This window comes from Ictalurus furcatus, chromosome 21 (genome assembly GCF_023375685.1).
Source record: "Ictalurus furcatus strain D&B chromosome 21, Billie_1.0, whole genome shotgun sequence".
Classification (NCBI taxonomy): domain Eukaryota; kingdom Metazoa; phylum Chordata; class Actinopteri; order Siluriformes; family Ictaluridae; genus Ictalurus; species Ictalurus furcatus.
In genome coordinates, this window is record NC_071275.1 from 17,867,506 (window position 1) to 17,894,787 (window position 27,282).

General features: G+C 44.0%; 1 protein-coding gene across 1 annotated transcript; it reads right to left on the reverse strand.

Annotated features, from left to right (window-relative positions):
* Positions 1-616: 616 nt before the first annotated feature.
* On the reverse strand, positions 617-27,282 carry prickle2b (prickle homolog 2b). Its single transcript, XM_053652633.1, has 8 exons — positions 26,929-27,282; positions 19,342-19,525; positions 13,414-13,527; positions 13,068-13,205; positions 11,621-11,824; positions 10,516-10,702; positions 8,163-8,999; positions 617-8,040 (listed from the first exon to the last, which is right to left on the reverse strand). The coding sequence occupies exons 2-8, from the start codon at positions 19,471-19,473 to the stop codon at positions 7,142-7,144; spliced, it is 2,511 nt and encodes an 836-aa protein (XP_053508608.1). The 5' UTR covers positions 19,474-19,525; positions 26,929-27,282; the 3' UTR covers positions 617-7,141.

The following is a 27,282-nucleotide window of genomic DNA, read 5'->3' on the forward strand; positions in this document are numbered from 1 at the left end:
CAGGGGTTTAGGATATTGGGTTATGATTTGCAGACCATCATGCTATTTCCCATAGTGGTTTGCACCTTTAGCTCGCACCTCCAGGGTTCTGAGCATGCACGTTCTCCCGGAGCTTCGAGGGTTTCCTCCGGGTACTCCGGTTTCCTCAGACATGTGCTTTATGTTGACTGGCATTTCCAAATTGTCTCCAGGGTGTCGCCTGCCTTGTGCCTCGACTTCCCGGGGATAGGCTCCACTGGTATGGAAAATGAAAGGATGGATGGATGACCACGCCATTTCCTTAAAAGCATTTAAAACTGAAGATACCTGATTAATCTGGCTAGTTCTGCTCCTCTGTCTTCGCTGTCTCAGACACTGCTGCTGCTGACTTTTGGTAGAAAATTGCTTTTGGTTTGGTCTGGAAGTGAAATTATGTGATATTTGCACTTTATTTACTGTCAGATATTTACTGGCTTTGAATTAGCTTACAGTCTTTCTAGGTTAAATGCGTTCCTTCTTTTACTCTTGAACAGTGAGCAAAAGTTGCTTTTTTTAAAAAAAATCAAATCAAAAGCACTAGGATCTCATTGTATTTATCATAAAGTTATACAGTACGTATATACTTTCCACCCCTGGTCTCCACTGAGTGATCATGTATTGGAAGTGTGGTGTGACCTTATTAGCATCGTGTCCAAAAATGGTGGAAATCAATTATATTCACGTTATTAAACGTACATGCTCTAGCCTACAACCTCCTGTTTGTTCTTCTGAGGGAGAAAAAGATTCTCTGTGGAACACTCACAGGTTGAGATTTGTCGCCTGGGCCCACCCGTTTGACCAGGAGCCCTTAGCGAGTGCTCGGTATGTTCGCCCTTTAGCTTCACGTCAGACAACGAGCGAAGCACGCTGACGATCCAGCAGATACCGAGCATGTTTGTGCATGTAGCGTTATGATACGCGAGGGACACAGGAGCTCAGTAACACCATTAGCATGCTTGAAAGTGACTGAGACATGAGCTCTCAGGATTAGCAGTGCCGTAATCCAGAAGTTCCATGAATCTAAAACATCTCTGTGACTTTCTGAACTGTGGATTAAGAGCCAGGGACGGGCTCCATTCAACCGTGGATGTTTCTCAATTCAAACCCACATTCAGATGTGAGTGGGTGTTGCGAAGTAATTCGTCACCAGATCACACTGCAGAGAACACCTCAGGGTGGCTGACGGCAGAGAACAGAACGGAGGAAAACAATAGAAAGGAAGTGAGAAAAGTAACGACACATGACGCTGTTATAGGAAAATAAATCAACAACAGGGTGGTGAAGTCAAGCAGATTATTTTCCTATAACAGCGCATTAAAAAGTCTTTTATTCCGTTTACGCCAGAGTCATGCATTTTTGTTTATGAAAGAATGACACCATGTTTTTAAAAAATTTTATATCCTTTTACAGTTATATTTAACATTGTGGAACATCTGTGAAACAAATTTTCCGTTATCACTTATGGATTTGGAGGTATAAACTGACGCCTTCTTTAAGTTAAGACCCAAAAACAGAGCCAACAAGTTGTGCAGAGGTGTTTCCAGTGGCAGAAGACACAACCGTATGTAGCTATGCTGATACTGGAGACTCCTTCCATAAATAAATAAATACATTCCCCAACAGAAAGCTTCACCATCCATCCATCCATCCATCCATCCATCCATTTTCTGTACCCTTATCCTACACAGGGTCACGGGGACTCGGGGACACCCTAGATGGGGTGCCAGCCCATATCAGGGTACAATCATTCACACACTGGACAATGTGGAAATGCCAAACGGCCTACAGCGTATGTCCCCAAAGCATGGAGAGAGCATTCAAAGTCCACACACAACGGGCAGAGGTGGAACCCCCAACCCTGGAGGTGTGAGGCAAACGTGTTAACCACTAAGCCACCGTGACAAACATTCTATAGATGTTCCACCATACAAGTTGGTGTAGGTGAGCCGTTAGTATAAAAACATATGATAACATTACAACAAGCTATGATTTGAATTACAGCTTGAGGACCGTCAGTGCTTCTGTAATAGATAATTAATCCACAATCAGACTCAACAGCACCGTGGTATGATTCTGTTAAAACCGTAGCTCATTATGTGGAACCAACATGTGTTAATTTGCACATACAGCCCTCGAGAAAGACGTTATGGGTCTTGACATAACTAGGATACACCGCCTAATTGGAGATGTAGGGAATGGGAACGCTGATAGCTTAAAGGGCATTACTGCCAGCCTTGATCATGTGATATGAGAAACACACAAGGCTTCTCGTCGCTTCTGTGTTTCCCCCCAACGAGACCAAGCACGGTTTTAACATCGCTACAACACATCGTTAACAGTTTCAACCCACCATTTATGCTGGTGGAATCTGAACCAAGCTGGCACTCAGATCCCGACCACTAGAGAACGAAACCCAGAACTGATCTGGGGTCAGCTTTCTTTCTGCCAGCGCTAATTGAACACACATGATGAGGAGCTAGACTGGAAATCTTCGTCCGCTGCAGCCATACGATTCCCGTTCACGGGTTACCGTTGCGGCGCCGTTAGCATTCCTGCATCCTACAGTTGTGAATAATTTTTAAAAAATCAGGCTATTTTAAGGCTGGGAGTGCTAAGCGGTAATTTGGCTCAGTTTGGCTTTAAACGGCGATAATTACGGATTTCAGCAACCTTCGAAATAGACTTCACATCCTCCTTAGAGGGAATAAATAGCAGATACGGGAGCTATTCAGGAAGCTGACTCAACACAAGCCAAGACTAAAAGGCAGAAAGTTTTCAAGCAGAAAAAACAAATCCGTGCAAATACGGGATGTTAAAATGTCACGTTCGTTCATTTTTATTTAAAAAAAAAAAAACACAAAAAAAAAATTAGAGTTGTTTTTAGCTTTAAAAGAATAAATATTACAAAAGCTATACATCTCAAAAGCTCTCCTTTCCTTGTTTTTCATCATTTCAGATTCATTTTGGGGCTGGAGTTAATAAACGGATCTTGATTGACCCGGACGTACCCTCGTATACTTCCAATATGGATCTCTATGTGCTTTTTAATGGAGGTCTGTTTTGTTCATGGAGGCTGAAAACATCTGCAGGATTTTCCAGGTGCTGCAACTGCGGAATATTTTAATAATCCAAAATTAAATTGCTTTCAGATGTTGATCCCATTATCATCAAATCTTTAATGAAATCAGAATAAGGTTCCAGAGGACATGTCTTAACCAGAGAACAGCCGGTAGAACAGTCTATTATCCAGAATGCAATCATAAAAGCGGGGACAAGTTAATGCTCTGCAACAACGTAAAAAAATACTACTACTAATAAAAATTAAGCCGATCCAATCAAAAGCTCTACAGTCTTGAAATCCCTTTCGAATAACGATCCCGAGGTCCCATAACAAGATCAAGAACACGCGTCAATATCCGATTAGGGATTTTCAAGTTCTTAAGTAAATGACCAACATTTAGACGTCATCACGGTCACGGAGGGCGTTTTAGAAGGTAATACGTACATGAAGATTTCAGTTTGTTCTCTGGCTTTACGGGGCGTTTCTTCACTGACCAACTGCAATGCAGCTCTAAAACCACAAGAACTGCACGTATTAACTGCTCATAAATTGTACAAAATCTAGCGTGGCAGTTTAACATGCCACGAAGTATATCCATAAATTCATATTTACTGAAAACCTGCAGCAACGCACATAGTGTGGCAACACGATGCTTTCAAAGCGAACGAGCACTTCGCACGTCTTTTACGAGTTCGAAACAGCTTTCTTAAGGGTATTTCTAACATCAGATGTGGTACAAGTTCAGTAAAAACTCATGGTTTTCATTAGTGAATTGGACATGGTGCGTTTTCAAGGGAGATTTGTCGAGGCCAAAACATCTCTCATATTGTTACATTCCTCTACCCTTAACCCCCACGCTTAAACAGTGAACGTTGACTGTAATGTATTCCGGATTTACCCGAATAAATAGTCAACCAACAGTAGGACCAACAAGGACTCTTGCCGAAACGGCTGCATTTTTCCAAATAAAATGGGACACGGAAAACAGACACGAGATCCTGTGAAGCAGACATATCAAGGGGGAAAATGATGAGATTCGACTGCCTGTGCAGCTGTAGTCTAAAGAGACACATCTTCTAAAGCATACTTCCTTTCGTTAATCAAATTGCTTCAGATCCAAGCTAAGCATTCCCAGGACAAATAAGAAAATAAGAGCGCGCTGGAGTGTATGCAGCTCTGATGAGGTTCACATGCTGAACGAGCCCTGCTCAATATGGCCCCATCAGTGCACAAGCAAAGCCCGAGAGCTCCGTTTGCCCTGAAAACAAAAGAGCTCCTGTTTTGTTTTAAGCTCCGGAAAAAAATGTTATATTATATAATATATATATATATATCACGTCTGGCTGATTTCAGATGAACTTAGAGAACAGACCATTTTGCTGAATTTCTATGCATATAGGTGTTGTCTGATTGGCTACAAAGAGATCATTCTTCTTACATTTCCATCAATAAATCCTCAACACTGCTGCTTCTGAATATAAGAGAACCATCTCGTCTGAACTGGTGGGTGGGAACCCGAGAGAGAACGAGAGACCAGACCGACACGTCCCACCCAGTCATTCTCACAGCGCCGTTAATGTCGTTCGCATGTTTATGCAGCTGTTTCTACAATAACGTTGCCAAATTGCTTCAATTTCGATCACCACAATATACATGCTCATCTCGAGGACATGCATTCCGTGAAGATTAGCGCAAAGACTTCTAAAGCCTCGCGCCTGTCAAAGTCATTAGTGCTTCACCACCTTTAATCAAGTCAGCGGTGTAGCTAGTCAGGTCAAATTCAACATCTTTTCAAACGCTGCTACAGGATTCGATTCCCAACAGCGCATTACATTAAAGCCGATTTATACTGGGTGATAACGGTGGTCTTATAAGTTTACTACATGCCACGCTGTTCGACATGGTGTCAATGACGTTTTGGAGAAATTCTATGGCAGACTGCGTGATCTCAGTTAGGTTTAGATTCAGTTGGCTACTGGTGACATTTTAGACACTCATCATAACAGCTTTCTGACAAAATTCTGATATTTTGGACCAAAATTTCTGCTCGGACGAGCTCAAAAGATGCTAATGCTGAGTACGTCCTATTAAGCGACCACTCATTTTAACCTAGTTTTGTCCGCAACGGCATTACCATGAGAAAAATCAATCACAAGGTGGCTTTTCTAGAACTTCACCCAGCTGTTTGATGAACATGTTTTCTGTTGCCCTTAAAGTGTTAATAGGTATTTTATGAACTTTATAGAGAGACCTGATCTCTGTTCAACACTCGCCATTAGCCAAATATTGGCTCGGTAATAACAGTGTGTGATTTCTGTTCCTCACATGTGGCACCAAGATCTCAGTGCTGTACTGCCGTCCTATTAAAGAATAGTCTTATTATTAATACTAACATGATCATAAACAGTCCTGTTTATAATATTCTATCCATCCATCCATTTTCCATACCGCTTATCCTACACAGGTTCGCGGAGGGGAGCCTGGAGAAAATCTCAGGGAACTCGGGGCGAAGGTAGGGGACACCCTGGATGGGGTGCCAACCTATCGCAGGGCACAATCACACACCATTCATACATTATGGACCATTTGGAAATGCCAGTCAGCCTACAATGTATGTCTTTTGGACTGGGGGAGGAAACCGGAGCACCCGAGGATGAGACCACACCCCCTTATTAAGAATATTGAATAAGAATAATAATATTAAATAATAATTTAAATTTATCCGATTGGCAGAAGGTGCCGTTTATATCTTTAGTTATAATTATAGTTTATATACACTACACAAGGTCTTGTATGGTGGCTTTGAATGGTATCTAGTCTAATAAAAATAGCAGTGGTGAAGTTTTCTGTAAGGAGACGTTTTGTAACAGTATGTTTTTGGACACAGAAAAGCGTTCAGGACTGAGGACTTGAGAAGCGGCATTTTGCAGGGGTTTTTTTTTCGTCTTATCTTTAAACAGAGAAGAGTATAGAGGCTGGTGAGAGAATGACTGTGTATAGTTGTCAGGACATAAGTCAACAGGAACCGTTGTCTTGTTTTGCGGACGTAACGATAAGTTGATTCAAAGAAAAGTACGACATGCCATTGCTGGCAGATTGCTTTGGTTTAAGAGGGAAAAACACTCCACTGTTGATTCATTTCCTATAATAGCACGTTATCGCATGGTATTGAGTTCTATTCTTTACTTGATACACATTTTTTGACTTTACCATACATTTCAAATTCAATTTTAATTGCATTAGGATTCAATTTTTCAGACAATATTTATTTAACAAGATTAACAACACAGCTCCTACCGGCGCCAGCAGTCTAAGCCTACGTTGAATCTCAGTATGCCAAAGCAAGGGTGAAAACAAATCACTGAATTTTCATAAGCATAGCTGTGTGGAAAGGAAACGTGTGAGAAACAGTGGGCAGACGATGCCACGTCGGCGTGTTCTAATGCATTTATTCATCGAGCAGATGGCGAGCGCGTCGTTCGAAGACCACGCCGTGCTCTGACGATCTGGAACCAACACCTGTCAGTCAAACTACCTGCTGAAATGCAAGTTTTTTAAAAAAAATTTCCAATACAGGACAAAAACCAGCAAAGTAACTTGCATGCGTTCCTATGGAATCTCTACATTATACTTAATACATAAATGATTCTATTGTTACAAAATATAAAAATATGCGGTACATCATTTACATTATATTTCACTTTACAGCCTTAACTTAAGTGTATTTTATTAATTCATTTACTAATATACACATCGAATAAACTCATTTAGAAACACACAGCAAGAAGAAGTGGCGCAAAACTGTGCTGGCTATAAACGGAAAATGAAAACTACGCGCAATTGCACATTGGCTGCAGCAAGACCGGGGTTGGTTGGGGTGGGGGGTGCTGGGACCTTTCTAAGAAATGATTATTTAGGAATATCAAAGGGAAATAAGTATGCAAAAGCGTGTCTGAAGCTGACATTACTGCATATTGCTCACTGACACCCACACAATACTGAAAAGCGAATCAAGTGAACTGTTAAAACTTATAGTGGAGGTGAGTGCATTATGGGTGTATGTTAGGAGATGATACAGTTTTTGCTCTTCCTGCGCTTGCGAGTGTGTAACTGTCCTCGGGTTCCCAAGTGACCAGATCCTACGAGTCCGGTAGAACTGTACTTGTGCAGTAACTCCTCACTGGTCATATACCTTAGGTTAACCGGCTTGGGGATTGGTTCTCCCAAGAAATAGCCTTCGTCCTCGGATTCGGAAGACGAAGAACAGGTAGAGCACCAGTCGTCGTCATAATTGTACGGATCCCAGGCGTAACGACCCATGTGGCGCTGTGGCGCTGGGTTCTGAAGCGTAAGGTCTGAGGTTGTGCGAGGGCATGGCCTGAAGGGCTGCTGTCTTAATCTGGAATCTCTAATCCCACCATTATTTGGATCCCTTGGACCACGTGGAGGAGGAAACCGATCATAATCCTCACATACACGTAACTGTGATCGCTCCGGCATCGGCGGACGATGTTGGGCCACTAAATTGAGTGCGTTTTCGGAACGAGAACGACGGGAACGGCGCGAGCGGTGATGATGCCTTCGTCGTGGCTCTTCCGGCTCAAGAACACGCCGGTGAGTCCGTTCGCTCATGGGTGCCAGACGGGCATTGTGAGCACTGCTCACTAAACTCGCCCTGTCCTCGTCCTGATAGGTGAAGCCGGGGGGTAGAATGGTGATTCCGGGAGACTGCTGGGAATACGGAAGTGGATAATTCACCTGCACGGGTGGCTCCATCTCCAGGTACGGCTGCCTAGTGGTGAGGCTATGGAGAGACTCTGAGCTGTGGAACTGCACTGAAGAATTCAGAGTGCCCATGTTGCTCTTCTCCGAGACGTTCATGCCAGAGTCTTTACTCAAGTCAGGCATGGAGAAGCGGGACAAGTGCTCCTGCCTCTTACCGCCACCATCTGCCGAGGTACCTACATTTGACACAAGAAGAGGTAAAAACGATACTCGTTACAAAAAAGTACAAATATAATGTCTGATTCAGAAAACCCCTGTCTCAATAACAACAGTAAATCGAAATCGACTCAAGAGCTACCTGTAGCATTTGACAGTGCTAGTGATTCCATGGAACCGCGAGGTGTTTGTTCCAGCGGTGTGAGCTGCTCACTAAAGCTAAGTGCACTGATGGGGTTCCTACTGCGGCCCAGTTGAGCCGCAACCTCCCTCTCTCGTTCCCTCTCTCTCTCCCTCTGAAAGGCATGGATGCTGATCGAGCGCTTGTCCATGAAGCCATTAGACGGCAACTCGTTAAAGCTAGCCTGCGCTTTCAGCTCAGACGGGTAATGGTCCTCGGGATCTGGCTGGAGCCAGTTCTCATTAAATGAATGTCCTTTGACTGCAGATACAGGAGGTCTCTTGGACTGTACAGACTCTCTGGGCCTGCTGTCTTGCTGGGCATAGGACGTTCTGACGTTGCACTGACTCAGCAGTTGCAGAGGAGTTGGGGAAGATTCATTCTGACCTTCATAGCCATATCGATCGATTTGCTTTTTCCAGGATGGAGGTTCTCTGTTCAGACTTGGGGCCTGACTCGCCAGACTCAGCAAGTCCATCTGCAGAGAAAGAGGGTCCACATCAGCCGAATAGCACCCGCTAGAACCGTTTCCACCACTGTTGCTATTGCTACTGCTCTTGCTCGATTTGGAGCTGCTGTGCCTGGCCTCACGGGTTCGGCCACTTTGGAAGGCAGAGTCTGAAGAGTCCGAGCCATTGGCGTCCTCGTTCGCGCTACACGCCCTCGAGCAGAAGATCTGACCCTGTTTGGGCAGAAATGGACGACCCAGTAGGGACTTCTTGCAGCGTGCACAGCAGAAGCAGTCTTCAGTAGCGTGCCAGTGCTGCCCGTCGTACGTCATCTGGCCCTGGTCAATACCTGCGATGGAAACAGTTGAAAGATTACACACAGCTTCAAAACAGGGGCAAATATGATGACTGCTCTTGCGCAACATTAGGGCCATGCCAGAATACTTGAGGAATTGGTACAGCTATTTGCAAGAAAAGTTACAATCCATACAAATTGCTATAAACCAAAATGTTTACGCAATGTCCCAATGTTTAGGTGATATTTCACCCTAAAATAACTCTGTAACTAGAGCTTCGGGCATAAATATAAACGGTAATTTCCTTGACCAGACTCACTCAGATTTAATCAAATCATTGCCCGTGCCTCAAGTCAATGAAACGGCCACCTATATATAGGAGCTCGAGTTTCTGATTAAGAAATTGTTTTAGGGTCAAATATCACTTTAGGCGCATGTTAACAGAGCTATTATAAATATTGACGACTAAGATAAACGTAGGAAAAAACCTCCAAATATCACTAAGTCCAGTTTAATTCCCTTGAAGTGTAGAATTGTTTAGAGTAAACTGATTATGCGGCACGCCTTGCACTACACAAATATATTACATTTTAATTGCAGCTCCACTTACACACGCAAACTGGCCCCAGTCTAATGGGCAACATCTGTTTGCAAACCATTTAAAAAAAAAAAAAAAATATATAAAAAAAAATTAGTTTCACTCCCATATTTTCTGCGGCCTATACAGAAAATGATTACAGACTGAATTTGTACTGAGTGACATGCCAAAACGCAGCTGGAACCGACTCCGGGCTTGAAACCAATGAGCCGACGAGCCGAGTTAGTATGGGATGGAGTGCTGCCTTGTGACACAACGAGCGCTAACTAAGTAATGGAAACACTGGGCAATATATGAATAATGTCAATAACGTGGTACGTCTTTAGGAACGCTCTGGTCTAACTTGGACCGCTGGAATATTTTCTTATAAGAAACTAGCATTTAAATGAACAATCAACATTCCGTCACGCTGAACAATTATTCAACGACAGTTATCGACTAAATTTGGGGTTGAAGACAGAATTCTGTCATGAATACCTCCCACCAAAAAGAAAAGTGGAATGGATTTTGTTCCTCCGGTCTGGATCTAGCCAGGAACAGGAAGTACTTCCTCCAGTTTTGATACTAATGTCCTTGACCCACCAATACCGCAGGGTGATCTGCCAAAACATGGCCCCAGGACACTTCCCCTCCCTGCCAGCAGAGGCTGCGATCAGCAGAATACTACTCTGCCAAGCATTTCAGTGTTACTTTCTGGTTTAGGATTATTTAAGTAACTCAAGTTAATTGCGAAGTTTCGCCATTCCACCGTTTGTAAGTAAGTCATGGGTATTTGTTTCACGTTAACTGCCTTATTTTCATTCGTCATTAAAACGCTTTGCGTTTCATTTCTTTTGAGGGAAGAACTCGAACCGCCATCCACGCGTTATCTGAACCAGACCAGGTGTTTCGCAATTCTCTTCCGAAGAAGATTCAAGGAAGCAGACTTGCCTGGTTCAGTAGACCATAAAAGTGCTAAAATGTCCTCCTACCGATATGTTCTCCGCAGGAGTCGCAGTACTCGGCGTAGAGGGACTCGAAACAGCCGCAGCAGTACGGCCGACCCTCTTTCATGATGTAGCGCTGGCCACCCAAAACCGTCTCGCACTCGAAACAGCAGAAGTGCTTCATGTGCCAGTGCCTGCCTTCTGCTTCTGTGCACTCATCCGCGAAGATGATCTGAGGGAAAGAGGTGAAACGTGTGATGGGAAGTGATGCATGGATCCATTCATCATTGAATAGAAGCTAAAAGCCAGACTGCACCCATCCATTACATTTAATTTTAGGACAGACAGCAAGACTCGGTGGAATCGGTCCCACAGCCTTCGCCCTGGGCTATTACACTGCACCAAACACTCTCATATATTCATATATATATATAAAAAAATACTTTTACAGAGCCAAAAAAATTTTTTAAGTACAATTTTCAAATGCTGGATCATGTTTCAGGTTCCTCCACATTCAAAACGAACATGATCATAAGACAGGACAGGAGGCCAGACACTTGAATTATTCATGAACGTTATTAGTTTAATGCCTCCATTAATCCTCTGCTGTTAATCAGCGGTGTTTAAAAATGCATGTACTCGCGTGCTTGCCATCTTTCATCATACGTGCACGGCTCTGAAAACATGCCGAAAGCCTGCGATTTCGGATTCGAAACAAGACCACGTGTTACTCTTGCAAATATAGACATCTCCTAATCCGCCAAGACAGAAAAACAGCAAACACACAGCTTTCCGATCCTTAGTCAACTCATCAAGCCCCTCAGAGCAAGGATAAAAAGGAAAGTGTAAGAAAGTAGGTTAGAAGGAGCGGGATTTGAGGACACACACACACACACACACACACACACACACACACACACGTTCAATAATGTACAGCGTGTAGAATATATTAGTAAGGAATAAATTGTGATGGTGTGCTGTTATAGGAAAATAATCAAAAACAGGGTGGTGAAATTAAGCAGTGTTACTGTTACTATGTTACCTGATCAAGAATTCATCACCGTGGTAACAGCAAACTATTGTACATTGATGAGGGTGGGAGAAGTAAAACTACATTAATCCCGGGCATGATGTGACAGACTCGTCGTACCTCGTCGCATGCTGAACATCGCGGTTTCAGTCTCTCGGCGTGGTGTCGGCCGCAGTAGATTTTGCCTTCCTGGTAGAAGTAAATCAGGTCCACCAGGAGCTCGTCACATGTGCTGCACACGAAGCACCGAGGGTGCCAGCACACACCGTGACCCGCCCGAGAAGAAAAAACAGCGATGTCGCCTCCGTTAATCTGACCACCGCACTGAGGGACAGACAGAACGTAAAAATTATAAAAAGACCTCGGTTTTCTCCATCAAGCTCACACACTACGGACAATCTGGAACCGCCCATCGGCCTACGACGCATGTCTTAGGACTAGGGGAGGAAACCGGAGTACCCTCAGGAAACCCCCGAAGCACGGGGAGAACGTACAAATTCCACGCACACAGGACGGAGACAGGATTCGAGCCCCCAAACCCTACAGACGCGGGGCAAATGTGCTAACCTCTAAGCCTCCGTGCTCCTTCCACCCCCCCAAATAAAATAATTTTTTGCTAATCACGTTTATTCATGGTAGATTAGACTGCACTTTCCATTTCACGTTATAAGCCTATGTTCCTTCAATAAGACTGCTCCTTACATAAATGAATTGCGCAGTGATCTTAAAATGGGTGTAAAACTATAAACAATAATATGTCAAATCAATTAAAAAGGCAAGTTTTGCAATTATATTCTGATCAAATTTGATTACAGGGAATTATGAAAATTACGCACGGTGCGGTTATCAGTTTGGAGGGACACGTTAAAGAATTACACCCCGCTTAAATAAATTCGAATCACGTCCAGGTCAGCGTTGGGATTATGGATTAAATCAACAGAGTGAACCTTTTTATTACAGAGTCCATCTGATAACGGTGACGGGACGAAACGGCTATAAATCCAATATCGTGGCGTCTCGGTCTTCAGGCCCGCGCGCGCTTTAATTCCCATTCCTCACTTCGTCGTTCTAACAAGCCGTATGTATTTTTAATATCTGCTACACACCTGAGAGAAACTCTCTATTTATAGGAAGAGACGGCTTCTGTTCCAGCACAGCTGAAGACAAAATAAAGATCTGCACAAAATAAAGAAGTGTGTGCGTGGACCATCTGTGCGTCACGGGCAGCAGAAGGGGGAGGAAGGGCAAGCAGGTGGACTCGGGGATCCAAACACACTCACGGAAACCTTATTAACAGCATGGGTAAAGGAAGACTCGAGTTGTCCCTCTCCAATTTCAGATTTGTGGAAAAACGCGAACGGGAACGACGAGATAGCTAGCATGCTGCTGACCTCGAAAACCACGTTACACCCATCCCAAACATTTTAACAATTCCTCATTGCCCCCCCCCGTATCTTAGCTTACAGTTATAAATAAACACATGTTATTGGGGAATAAGACAGATGTTTGTGTACTCTGATGTCAAAAAGCCGAGCTCCCAGGCAAAATGCCTGATAAAGACGGTCACCTGTTCACATATGGCTCCAGTCATGGTGACTGGAAAAGGCCTGACGTTACCCCGGCCCAGGTTCTCCCTCTTCCTCTGGTTACTAAAGAGCTTCAGCTCCCTCTTCTCCTCGTCATCCAGAGCGCTACAATATCGCACCTGGAGCAGGAAAGAGGGATTGAGTGTCCGTGTAGCCAGACATACAGACCTTGACGTTATTTACATGTCAATAAGACAACAAACCTGCTTATGTGGGGGGAAAAAAAGCAGCACAGTACAGGTGTGAAGACCGGAACACAGATTTATTAGTGCAAAAAGTCTCGCACGCACGACCGCGCACACACACACAGGTGACGTGAACTCTCACCTCATTGTCGTGAGGTGGCAGCTGGTGCAGGAGCTGTTTGATGCGGTGTTTCTCTCCAGCGCTGTTCACGTACGGCACCTTCTCCTCAGGCAGAGAACTGTAATACTGATGAACCTGCAGTTTAACAGAGAGAGAGAGAGAGATCCATGACTGTTCTGTACTCAATCCATTTACCCCTTTTCCATAATGCTTATCCTACACAGGGTCACGGGAGCTTATCCCAAAGAACTCTGGGCACAAGGCGGGGGGACACCATGCACGGGGTGCCAACCCATCGCAGGGCAAAAATCACACATCACGGACAATTTGGAAATGTCAATCAGCCTATGTCTTTTGGACTCTGGGAGGAAGCTGGAGTACCCTGAGAAAACCCCCGAAACACAGGGAGCACATGCAAACGTGCTAACCACTGAGCCACCGAGCCCCCCCCCATGTATTAACCAATCAGAAGACATTTTGAGATAGCAAGACTATAACACACAAAAAATATTTTTGCCTTTTAACTATTAGATCGTATAGTATGCATAGTATGATTATTATTATTTTTTTTAACCTTGGCGGGCCAAGTAAAGGGCCAGCTTTGAACTAAAACTACAGGATGAACTGGTGGTCTGGGGTCAGCCATTCACAGAAGTGGACAGTAAATGTACTTTGCAGAGTATAACAACAACAAAAAAAACGATTACTTTTCCACTTTTTAAAATCCTTGTTACAAATCGAATACCACGACTCTCATTCTCATATCCCCCCTCCCCCCCAGCACGTCTCTCCCCACCCTCCCCCCACCTCTCTCCATATATTAAAGTGACAGTAATGGAAAAAACAAAAACAGGCTGATCTAATCGGAACCGGATTTAATCGTACTTAAATAAAGGTGTATTTTTTTATTTTTTTTTTTAAAAAGTGCAAACATTTGCATACGTTTCTAATTACAGTAAAAATCATTTACATTTAATTTTAGAATAACTCCGTATATTTAAATTGTGGACGCTGTACCTTTCACTCAAGTACATACTACCAGCATTTCTTTTTGGGTTCGATTACAGTTTAACCACTACTTGCAATTAAATACGGACAAAAATTTTACGTGTTTCATCATGTACCTAAATCAGTGTATTTAAGGACGTCTCCGTCGTCCAACGAGTGATTTATTATAAGCCGAGATTAGTCTGTAGACCATATTAGACTGTTAGTGTTGACTGTTTTCCTGTTAGATCTACAATCATTTTCTAATAATAGATGTTTGGGGGTTTTTTAAAAAGTAAATTTCTCAGTTCACTTAGACCTGTTTCCATTTTGACACAATACCCTATGTTTATTGTTGACTCATTTTTCTGCACTTTTCCACCCTTTGGTCATCAAATTTCACTTTTTTTTTTTTTTTAATTCTACTGCAAGTGTAAGTGTTTACGCAATAAATTAAACAAACTGTCTAAAATACACTTCTGGGAATGAGGTAAACATCGAGATAGGGTGTTATTCAGCCCCTACACTTGTTAACCCTTCCCCCATTCCTTGACATGTCTTCTCAAATACACACACACACACACACACACACACACACACACACACACATACAAAGAGCACAATTACAGTCAGGGTGATTTATAGCTGAGCAATGTAAAGTTAATGGAATCTGCCCTCTCACATCCCCGGCTGTGCTGACACGGAGGCTTCATCTCGAGACCCTGCATGTGTGTGTCTATTTTCGCCCACATGCTTGTGCGTATTTATCTGTAGAGCTCAGCTCTAAATTACGGTGATTAACAACGGCGCTGAGATGCGACCTTTGCACTCCACCTTTTGCGGCTAAATGGCGAGAACAGAATGAGCGGATTTGTTGTACGTAACGTACAATAAGCCTTTCAGGATACATCATCGCAGTAATGAGGGCGCAGTAATCAAGCTGGGATAAAATCATGGCAGTGTTCAAGTTGTTCGTTCGGAAGAGACGCGCGGGTAGGCGTGAGAGAATTCCAATTAACTTGATGCGATTTTGCAAAGTTTGTGTGAAAACCGTTCCAGACCCCCTTCTGGCCTTCCACCTCATTACACATGGCTAATGTTTAATGACTTATGATATGATAAAGCACCGAGCTCCATCTGCCCTTCCTTATACCGTATAAACCCGTCCCATAAAGCTGAACTAAGTGGACACTGCACGAGACGTGATTTATGACCCCGTCGTCGAGGCGATGCTGTTGTCTGAGGACAACCAGCAAGGCAGTGCATTTCTCTTTCAGTAACGGATGAAGTACAAAAACCACGGATGATGTCCTTTCCGTTTGAAACACACCAGCGGCCCGTCACGCCAGCGGAAACGGGACCGCTCGGACGCGAGGCCGTAATCCTAACACGACTCGACCGTGCAAGCCTTTCCAGAGACTCGCGTATCCCCTGAAGAAAAGCGCGCTCTCTTTAAGCGCGGACTGATGACTCTTCCGCTGCTTATCTTGGCCAGCTGGCGGTATCAAGAAGTACTGGAGAAGACGTGGTTGAGGGATTTGTTCAGCTGAAAATTTCAACGGTCGGGATCCAATAAATTACCGAGCTCCTGTCCAACAATAACAAATCAGCGCTGGTGTGGTGCGGAGATCTGACGAACACAAGCCAGCGCTCTCATGCAAACCAGCGGCTCGTGGAAATGACTGTAATCAGAGCGAAGAGATCTGGCGATCCGCCTGTCCGGGTCCGGGGGTTCTGGCAACCACCTTGCGCATCTCGGTGCGTACAGCTGGCTTTCATAACACGCAGAAGGACTCTCAGGATATGTTGATGTTTTGCAGGACAAAGAATGAAGACTTTTTACATTATTTACATATTCAACTTCTTTTGCCAGAGTATTTAATCCAAAAGGGACTCGGTCTCCAGTTACTATTGCCCTAAATAATCATAGCATCGAAGTGATACGAGTCTTATGTATGATATATTTTTTTATAATATCATATAAAAGTCCCTGCAGCAACCACAACCAAGTAAAACACCAGAACACCATTTCCCGTAAACGTCTGGCCATATTGTAAAATCGTTGTATGGCTATGAAAAAGCCGTCCTGTCCCACTGATACGTTTTCCACTTTGAGATTTTCCATCTTAAGGGACTCGTCTTGTGAGAGACATTAAAAAAACTAAAAAAAAAAAAAAAAAAAAAAAAAAAAAAAAAAAAAAAAAAACCCCGGGCTACAGACTACGTTCTGCTTCCTTTTTCCATGAAGAGCGAGAGACAACAGCCAGCCAAGTCGGACATGCATAAGTAGTGATGCTTCCCGCTGCTGCGCTGTCCAAAATTACAAAGCTGTCCCCCAAAAACAAATCCCATCCTTTTTCCCCCCTTTAACATTTCAGCAGCACACCGAATGAGCGTATTAACAGCAGTACACAGGCGAAAGAGCAATAAGAGACAGCAACGCAGCCACGTGAATCCTGTAGAGGCCGGCCTTTGGGCGATCATCACTCCTAAGCCGGCATAATTGGATCACTAAACTAATACCAGTCATGTGAGCTTTTGGAAACAGGCGGTAATCTCGAAAATCCCTGTCTTTTACATCACTGAATCATGGGAATAGTCTTAGCATGGTCTTTCCTTGCTTCTGGAGAAACGCCTGTTTGAAAAGCTAATTGGAAGGAGAAATGTGCAGGCTAGCGTTCTTCTCGGCTGTAAATCTCGTTCTTTCCGTTCTTTCCTTTCTGGAGGTGCGCCGTCTCCGGGTGAAACTGCAGACGCGAGCGTTCCGATAACGAATGACTCGCTAATAACGAGCGCACTCTGAGCTTTTGCTTTTGGGCAACTCAGTCACATTTATCTCACCCCGATGTCACGGATGCCGGCTCCCGTCGGTCAATGCTGGCGAGGAGCCCGGCAATTCCACAGCAGAGGTGCAAACCAAGGTCTCGCGGAATGCACGGCCGTCCATCAAGAGCCGATATCAGTCCTGATCCGAGGCGAACCACGACCGACCGCGGTTGTGTGCGCGTTTAATAAACGGCCATCATGACGAATCGGTCTCACGCCGTAGCAGCCAAGTCGTTTATATCCCGTCGAGAATTCCTCGTCGATTCGTACGGAGAGCCTTGAGGAAAATCGACCACAACCGTTGGCTGACCTCTGAGGACCAGAAACGGAGACAGAAGACGGGCTTTATTGGGTATTGACCTGCTATGCTGTGCTAGTAATAAGACCTCCTTTCAGTTTGGGAAGAAAATGAAACTCGTAGCCATGAATGATTTAACTGGTCTATAAAGAGAGCCAGCCACCCGCAGCGCTCTAATAAAGCCCATGTGAGAATACGCCGAAGCCAAGCGCTTCTGCAAGAGCTAATGGACTGGACATGCTGTGTGAAAAAAAAAAAGAAAAAAAAAAAAAGAACGCAAAGAAAACACGCTTTCAAGCATGTTCAAATTCGAAATAAATTTTAAAAGCGTGACAAACTCAAGCGCCCGGGCCTGTTCTGCTATTTTAAAAGCTAAAATAAGACTCACTAAGGAGGGTGTGTGTTAGTGAGAGAGAGAGAGAGAGAGAGAGAGAGAGAGAGAGAGAGCGCGCGAGCGCATGTTTGTGTGTGGTAGTGTGGAGCATGGGCATTTGGAGCTCTGGAGCTTAACGTTGTTCCCTTGAGCGGCACAGATCCCCTCGCTGCGTTTTATAACTTCCCCTCTTACAAAACGGCCAAGCAAATTAATGCCAAAGTTTAGATTTCTGTAATAACAACCATGTTCGTGGTAGCATGTTCGTAACCTACACTACATTCTACTCTATTAGTCTCAAAGTATGTGCTTTAGTGCCTGTGACAGTGTAAGGATAGATCTGTATAACTATATCTGTATGTATGTGTGTGTGTGTGTGTGTGTGTGTGTACGTCTGAGCCAAATAGTGAACGAATGTATACATTCAGCTGTGCCATGTTGTGTGAGCCTGAGGCATGTGCACGTGCCAACAAGCTGTCAGGATCTGCTTATTCGTTAGTGTAAAAGGCTTTTCTGTCTGGAGATGGTGGGTTTATTTATACGTCTGTAAGAAAGATTGATTATTTTTAACATATATTTGTAGAGATGGACTGCAGCCACGGGCAATTTGGACTGGAGCCTGCTGACCTGCTTCAAACGGCACTCGGAAAGTCAGTGCCTGTTTTTCTAATAATAATAATAATAATAATTTCATACAATTTTCCCCGATCAGCCGAGCATTGTTTGCTTGTTTATTTCTGCACAAGGCTAATATAAGTAACAAGTAACAGAAGTCCATCTCACACAAAACCTTCGACCTTCAGGTATACGGTGATGTTTTTCCTTCACGTTTATAGAGGACATTTAGTCTCACTTTGTCTCAATCCACATCAGCAAGTCACTAAACAAGTGGACATCACTAGCTATGTTTCAAGCCAAGCTGTGAACTGAACTTAATGCGGAAAAATTGGAATATCGCATAAAACATAGAAAAACTGCGAATGAAGCACCGTTTCAAGAGAACAAAACCGTCACTTCTGGGGAAACTGACGCAAAGTCGTCCATCCAAATACAGCTCTCGCTCGCCGCCATTTTCCAATTGTTGAGGCAAAGTCACATGACTTTTTTTGATACGCGTCAAGGAATTTATTCTGTAAATGTGTTTCCATCGTCGTTTACGCGCATGTCTTCTTATCGAATAACAAAAAAAAAAAAAAAAAAGAAGAATTATCCGCCTCAACTGAGCGCAGACGTTTTTTTTTTTTAATACTCATTCTGGAGATTTTACTCACATCTGGTGTTTCCATCCAGCGGTTTTTAGGCGATATTCCAAAATTCGCATAAAAATACGTGGAAGGAAACGTAGCTCCTGAAGAGCAGGAGACGGACTCCTGTTCCGCGTTCGCTAAATGAAATCTCATCGCTACGTTCTAGCTAACTGACTACATTAGGGCTGAGAGGACAGGTGTAGTTCTGGGTGTAGTACCTGTTCGGGTTTGAGGCCGGGCGGCACCCAGGCGTACTCCTCCAGAGCGCAGCCCGAATCGTCGTCCGACGTGGAGTTCCTCTGGAAGTCGTACAACAGCTTGGACACGGTCTTCTCCATCTCCAGAGGCATGGCCGTCACAGCATGATCCTCACGCGGACACTTGCAGTGCAGACAGATCTTCCTGCACGCGGAGAAACCGGAACACTGAAATGAGCGACTTCGGTTACGGATCGAGTTACTAAGTCACGAATCCTGAGAGCGAATCAGACAGTTTGAGCGGAGCTACCAAGTCACAAACGAGGAGAGTTTAACTGGATTCTGAGAGCCCCATCACCTAAGTGACCCAAATTCTATTAAACCAAAACAATCCGAGATCTTTACACAATAAGCTCAGCGTGGTGGTTTTATTTGCAGAGACCTGCCAAACAAATCAGGATTTTAAACCATTCCAGAAGGACTGATCAGCCAGTATCGCCCATCTGCTCACAATTTAACAAACGATGAGATTTCCTTTTTCTCCCAAACCGACACCACATATTCTGCTGAACTATGTTGCATTATGTCTCCTAGATAGGGGTGGGAGATGCAATTAAAAAAAAGAAATCATCGCACAATAATTTATGACGATATTGGTATTATATCCTCATATAGCCCAGCTTCACTCATGGATCACCCTTTAAATAAATAAATAAATAAATAAATAAATAAATAAAAAGCAGCTCTGTTTTTGGCTGTGGGACAATTTCAGGGCCAGAAAAAAATGCAAACAGAAACCCGAAACAAATAGACTGCAAGATCTGTTGATCTGCCTGTAAAAGCATCACGAGATTACCGGATTTCTCTTTTCAAATCTGTGATTGTTACAGGTCTAGACGCACTTTTAAAAACCACAGACTGCACCTTTAATGCTGACTCAGACTCATGACTCAGGTTTCTTCCAGTAATTCATCACAAAAGCCCGGCTTTCTGAAAGCACGGGTTATTAAAACCGCACACAGAGACAAAATCAGTGTCCTGTTCTTCAGAGTGAGAAAAGCATGCATCAGGTTACAGCAGCACTTCACACACAAATACACACAACATCTGCTGGCCAACAACTCCTCCTCACACTCTAGTAACCTGGCCACATTTGCTTACAACAAGAGGAAGCCTCCAGTCACTGAAACGCCGTCTCACACACACACTCACACACTCACCAGTCAAACGCTTCACATCTGGTTAGTCTCCAGCAGTGCAGACGTAACCGTGCCAAACCTCACTCCCTGGCTCCGGAGGCTGCTGGTCAGATCTCTTAACCTCATCTGCCTCAAAGGCATGGACAGAACACAGACCAAATCCCGTTAGCACCTCGGGCACCCCGTAGGCATTGCAGCATCAGGGAAATAAAAAGGAAAAATAAATAACTCCCCACATAACCACAGTCCTGAAGAGACTACAAAGTGCAGCCATTCTGTACATGGGGGCGGAGTCATCCTGGAAGAGACCACGCCCTTCATCGTAAGATAAAGGTGATCAGACAGAGGAACTTTGCATTGATTTGCAGTGACGCTTTCTTCTAAGGGCACGAGTAGACCCAGGTCACGCCAGTAAAATAAATAAATGCCCCCCCCTACCTCCCACAGCATACCAGAGACCCCCCCCTCCCTTTGTCACCAGCCTTTATCTGTAATATGGAAATGAATGCTTTGCATTTGAACATGTCTGCACTCTTCAGGAAAGGACACAGGGCCGGATATACAAAATACTTCTCTGATGCCGTGCTTGTGCGGTGAGACACTTTGCAAGTCAACGGACGTGTCTTCTGTACTGGGGAGCAAAGACCACTTATATGTACTGTATATGTAGTACACTTTATATGCGGTATATGTACTGTATATGTGGTATATTTTCATCTCTCGTAGGGGTGTCAATATTTTTGAATATTTGAGAAGGTCTCGAAAGGAAGGAAGGACGCAATGCAAAAATACACTTATAAAAGAAACGGAGAAAGATATTCATACTGAATTTCAGAAAGAAAGACAAAGTTCCGAAACGAAATTCAGAAACAATATCATTTGAGTATTATTCTAATAAAGCGTCGGACAATCCAATCCCTTCCTCCCTCAAATCACAAGCTTCTTATTAGTCTCCTGGTAGAATGCACAGCTTTTTTTTTTTCTTCCCCTCGTTCGAGTACTTCAGTCCTGCAGCTGCTACAGCAAGGACAAGGACATTGCTTCACTTTAGTGTGTGCTGAGATTGAAGGAACATTCCACCCAAACAGTCCACTATCAGTAATGATGGATGAGAGGAAGCAGGAGCAATAATGAGATCATGCTAAGTGCGCCCCATTAGCTTTAACTGTGTATTGGTCATGACTGCAGTTTTATTTTTTGCAACCGCAGCATTCCTGTCATACTGAATGAGGCAGTGACGTGTCGCCAGAGTAATTAATAAAGCCAGACAGGTGCTTAGTTCCAATTTTTCCATTCAATAATACGCTTCAGGGTTTTATGACATCACAACATTGGCTATGTTTTACTGCCTTTGTCAAAAAATAGTCATTTTTTGAGCTTGAAATACACAGACTCGGCATGGCTAGTTAGCGACGTACGAGAAGACGAGTGGTATTAGCATGAAAGCTGTTTGAACAGAGCGCACAGGTGAGCTGGACAGACTGAAGGACTACAGCGCCGCTGCGTCGCTCTCTTTTGGTAGCAACGAAGCGAGGGTAAAATCCCACTGCGCCACTACCAGAAGGTCGAAAGGCATTGTGGGTAATGTATAGGAAACCATTAACCAAAGTGAAAATAGTCCAACACGTCAACACATGAAAGATGTTTAAATGGATAGCGAGTACAAATATTGGTACACGTTGTTCAAAGTGGATTTTTGCTTGAGCCTTTTGACATTATACAGATGGACCTCTAGCTCTGCTTGTGTGTGTGTCGGATCTGGAACGATGGGTCATGACCTGGCTTTAGGAAACTGCAGCCATGCTCTCTTATCACATCCTCATGACTCACTGCATACATGATTACCAGGACAAGACACCGAGCTAAAGATCGTGTCTGGATGGAGTCACTGATGAAATGTACTTTCATCTCGATCATGTGACTCTGCTTCGCTAAACGCGGGTTAGGAACGAACTTAAAAACACAGCTACGTTGCTACAAATCCAAAACCAAGATGAAGAGCTTTGGAAAAACGTGGGCAGGATTCCCAGACAGTCTCTGATAGACTTTTTTTTTTGCGATATAAACATGTTCACAAGGGAAATTCTTTCCTAAGACGAAAAAAAAGAAAAAAAAGTGTCATCACTCCCTAGTCCACGATTGATCGTAGAAGCCCCAACAAATTGGTTTTCCTTTAGCGAACACATTTCCCCAGGCTAAACTTCCAGATTTAAAGCCCTCAACGCTCGACAGACAGATAAGCAAAAGCTCCACACGCTGATTTCATTACAAACCCCTGCGCACACAGGAGACCTTGCACTGACAGCCTTCAAAAACACGACCCCGCCTTCAGTAGACAGACATAAAAGCCTGTCCCTGGAGCCGATCGTGAACTGCTGCCAGCCTGCGAGGCGTCCAGAGAGACAGTGAGCCATGTACTCGTGATGCGATCAGACAGACGCTCACATTCCGGCTTAATAAGCGCACTTTCACATCATTTTTAACCAGCAGATGTGATGTTGCTGCTGGACTACTCTCTGCTGTGTTTAACAATAGCTACAGGCAGAACACATGGAGCACAGTCGGGTTTATGAGTAATTCCAGGCATGAACCAGGTTTGCGAAGAGAAATTCCACATCGCCAGGATACCTGTGAGGCATGCAGGATTTCCATAGCATCAATCCAAACAGACAAGATGGTTAAACGGGCACAAGATGTGTTGCAGGAGCTGAACGCAGCTGGTTATAGCGGAGCTAGTTCTCCCCGTCGCTGAGATTGCTTTTCCTTTAAACGAGCCAACAGAGTGATCTTAAAACACAGCCCCACCCAGTTTCAGACTTAAATACAGCCAGAAATCTACTGCACTTGGAACTCTCAAACCATCAATGTCCTTGATTTGGGGGATGTGAAACAAATCTGATTTGGTGTTCTGGAAATGGGTGACCACTGGAAATGCATAGGCCACGCCTGCTTTACTGGGACTGACTGGTACACAGGCCACACCTCCTTCATTTGGTGATCATGGACATTGAAGCCACACCTCTTTCACTCACCATCACTCAATCTAACAAAGAGGCAACACTTTCACTCGGACTGAGAGAGGCCACGCCTCCTTCACTAGAGCTGACAGAGATCACACCTGACAGACTCATAGGCCACACCTCCTTCACTAGAGCTGACAATTAGACCACCCCTTCTCACAGACTCATAGGCCATGCCTCCTTCACTAGAGCTGACAATTAGACCACGCCTTCTCACAGACTCATAGGCCATGCCTCCTTCACTGAGACTGACATACACAAAGGCAGCCCCTTGCTCATCTGTATTGATAAGACACATAAACCATACCTTCTTTACACGTATTGACAGGCACATAGGCCACACCTCCTTCATCTGGGGATGACAGAAACAGAGGCCATGCCTTCTTTTCTAGGAATGACAACAAGGACCACTGACCTGACACACAGAGACCACGCCTCCTTCCATGAAACGGACAGACACACTACTCCCCATTTCCTTTAAACTGCAAAGTGCTTTATGGATGCAGTGCATTGTGGGCTTTCAGGACTGCCCAGATTATTCCTTTAGACACTAGATAATAGTGCACTAGATGCATGTTTTGGACGTGTAACAAAAGAGGCATGCACATTGGCAATTTTATCTGATCGCACCCTAATACGATTTTGGATGGACTTTACACGGATGTCAGTTTCAATCTCACCGCAACTTCCTCTTGCCTTTTGTAAGATACTCACAGTTTCGTACAAGTATCATTAGTATTGGCACCCCTGCACCAATTTAATTGGAGAATAATAAAACAAAACCACACACACACACACCAGTAAGTGTTCTCTTAATTTTCAGGCTGAACGTTTCCAATCATGCTTAACGATGGAGCATATTGTTAGCAAGCAATTATGGTGCGCTAATACAATATGTTCAAACGGACAGGGATTACCACATGCGCCCACCTGCTGTGATCCATCACGGCCGGCTGAAATTTCTCCCCAGGGCGTTCGGGCACTTGTGGCCTGGCACACATCCCACGACCAACATCAAGCAGGCGCGCTTCATGCATCACACGCCATCAGACAGCGAAGCGTCTGCATTCTTTACTTTTACTACAGATCCGCTTTTATTTCACGCCTCCAAATCGCCATTCATGTATACTAAAATGCGTCGTGGTGTGGATGAGAAACAAAACCAATTCTGTCCAGGGAGACAGCTGCTGATTTATGCCGATTTGTCCTTGGGAACATGCTTTCGAGTATAAATCTGCTCTCAGGTTGCCCCCGCTACCTACTCACGGGTGTCTGCTTATGGTTTTCTGCTAACGGAAGACTTACAGCCTGCTGGAGGAGGAAAAAAAGAAGAAGAAAAAAAAGGCAGAAGGGCTTACGCAGAGGAAACAAGGAAGCAACCTTCAGAGATTTACGTTACATTTCCCATCTGTCCAAACCATCAGAAACCGCTCTAAAGCACACCGTGACACCGGGGAGTCCGGCTCAGCAGCAGAACGCTGGAGACTCGGGTCTTCAAAGGATTGTGTGTGATCTGAATAAATCAAATCTGATAAATATGAACAACAACAACGGCATAAATAAATCAATTAGTCTGTTGAGGAGAAAAACTGAACTCTTGAAGGGATAAATCGAATGCTAAACAAAACATCGATGATACATTTTCACACACGGTCTTCTCTGTATGCAGGTCAGTCTGTAGCTCCAGAGGGTCTCCGTTTAGTTGAGCATTCCTCATTTAACACACCCGAATCAACGCATCTGAAGCGCTTTATTTGCATAGCCGATGTCTGAAACATCCTGTTACTCAGAAACTGCGTAGTATATATATATATATATATATGTAAATAAATTTCTGGAGAAGAATCTGGGAACTGTAGCGTACTGCACAAACCCTACCTACTAACACTTACAGTTTTGTCTTCACACCAATCTCTGGGATCTCTACAGATATCCGTGTGGTTTTATATTCATTCCGAACACCAAGTTCACTTTCGAAGGCCTCGGCAATTAGCCGAAGAGTTGACTCAGGTGTGTGAAAAGAGGAATGTTAAACCAAACTAAACTCGGTGACCCTGTGGAACTACACCCTTGACACAATGCAGTGCAGGCAAGGCTTCTCAGCTCTGGTTCTGTACACTTCAGTGTTTTTCCCCAACTTTAACACACTCACGTCGACCCAGAACGCGCCTGCTAACGGGCTGCCATGTTGGCTCAGGTGTGTTAGATCAGTAAATCCGACGAGGTCCGAGTCAGTCCGGCGGTAATCTGATACCGAGTGTCATCTAGGGGACGATACCAGGTTGTAATTTTAAAACACAACGCAACACAGGACACAACTCGTCTTGCATGACTCTCATCACATGCCGCCAGGATCGGTGTTGTAGACCACACTCAGACCTCCAAGTATCAAAAAAAAAAGGGGGGGGGGAGGTTGGGGTGTCAAATGCAATCCGGAAATTCATTCGTTTTCAGTACCTGCTTTATTCTGGTCAGGGTCGCAATGGATCTGAGCATATCCCAGGGGAAAACGCACAAGATGGGACCGCAGTATCTCAGGAAATCCGGACATCCTGAGCATTAACACATCTCATTCAAGTTATCATGTAGTGATTAGGTTCAATTAGTGTAGGATGTTTAAATAAATAAATAAATAAATAAATAAATTAACATTTAAAGGTTAACACAAAAGGTGTTCATCCGAAAGAGGTTTAAACGAGATAACCCGGTGTTGTATATTAAGTCGTGTTTGATTTATTATCACTAATAAAATGTAGTGACGTAACAAGGTCAGATTGGGGGTGGTGATATTGCGGTCACTGGTGCGTGCGTGCGTGCGTGCATGAGAGAGAGAGATCTCGGTCATCTCGCATTCACATGTTAATGTTCACTGACCGATCCTGACTCGCTCGATCGATCCTTCGGAGGGCAACAAAGCCAAACAAACCGAAAACAAAAGCGTTAATCCGGCTTACAGGAGACGGGTCAACACCAGTGGACCCGCGGGAGAACAGAACAGAAAATAAAAGCGACTACAAATGGTGCAAAGTGTTATTTCTAACAGTAGAAGACGAGAAAGTGCGCGTGCTGCTGCTGCTGCTGTAATAATAAGGCAGGTCAGGATCCGTGGAAAAAGCGCGTGCATTTTTTTACGCAGCGGTGGATATGCATTTCTCTAAGAAAATATGAAGAAAAACATTTCTCTTTTTTTTTTTTTTTTTTGCAAAAATGATAAAGTAAGAAAATATGCATACATATAGAAAAGACATCATATGCGCATGCAACATTATGCAAAACCAGCTGTGCATTACATTAAAAATTCCTAGAAGTAGTTTAAAAGTTCATAGCCTATTTCCTCGAAATAATAATAATAAAAATTAGAAATGCGCTGCTCTGGGTTTGATGCCTACCGTTTTCCGTCAGAGCTAGGAATAATATCTCAGATTTCGTGCAGGATTCCCATATTCCCAGCAACTAAAAGACCAGCTTTCCGACTTAAGGCATGTCTCAACTTCTTCTCAAATGGCATCCGCACGCGCTGGACAGGACAGTCTTCACCATTAAATAATTAAAAAAAGCACCGAGATGTGGTCAATCCGAATTAGATCCTCCTTCAAGACGATTTCCTCCAGGTATAATCACGAAACCAGGCCTTTTATTTTTTATTTTTTTTTTTTTATAAATCTTCCTCCACGACCTCCTCCAACCTAAATTCCCTTTAATGAATTAAAGCGCGCTGAGCCGCGTAGCTCAAAGCTCGACTG

Coding starts and splice junctions, on each gene's coding strand:
- prickle2b (XM_053652633.1), bottom strand. CDS start 19,473: ATGCCTCTGGAGATGGAGAAGACCGTGTCCAAGCTGTTGTACGACTTC. Junction 13,528..19,341: donor CCGGCCTCAAACCCGAACAG/GTACTACACCCA, acceptor GTTAAACTGCAG/GTTCATCAGTATTACAGTTC. Junction 10,703..11,620: donor GATGTTCAGCATGCGACGAG/GTACGACGAGTC, acceptor TCTTTCCCTCAG/ATCATCTTCGCGGATGAGTG.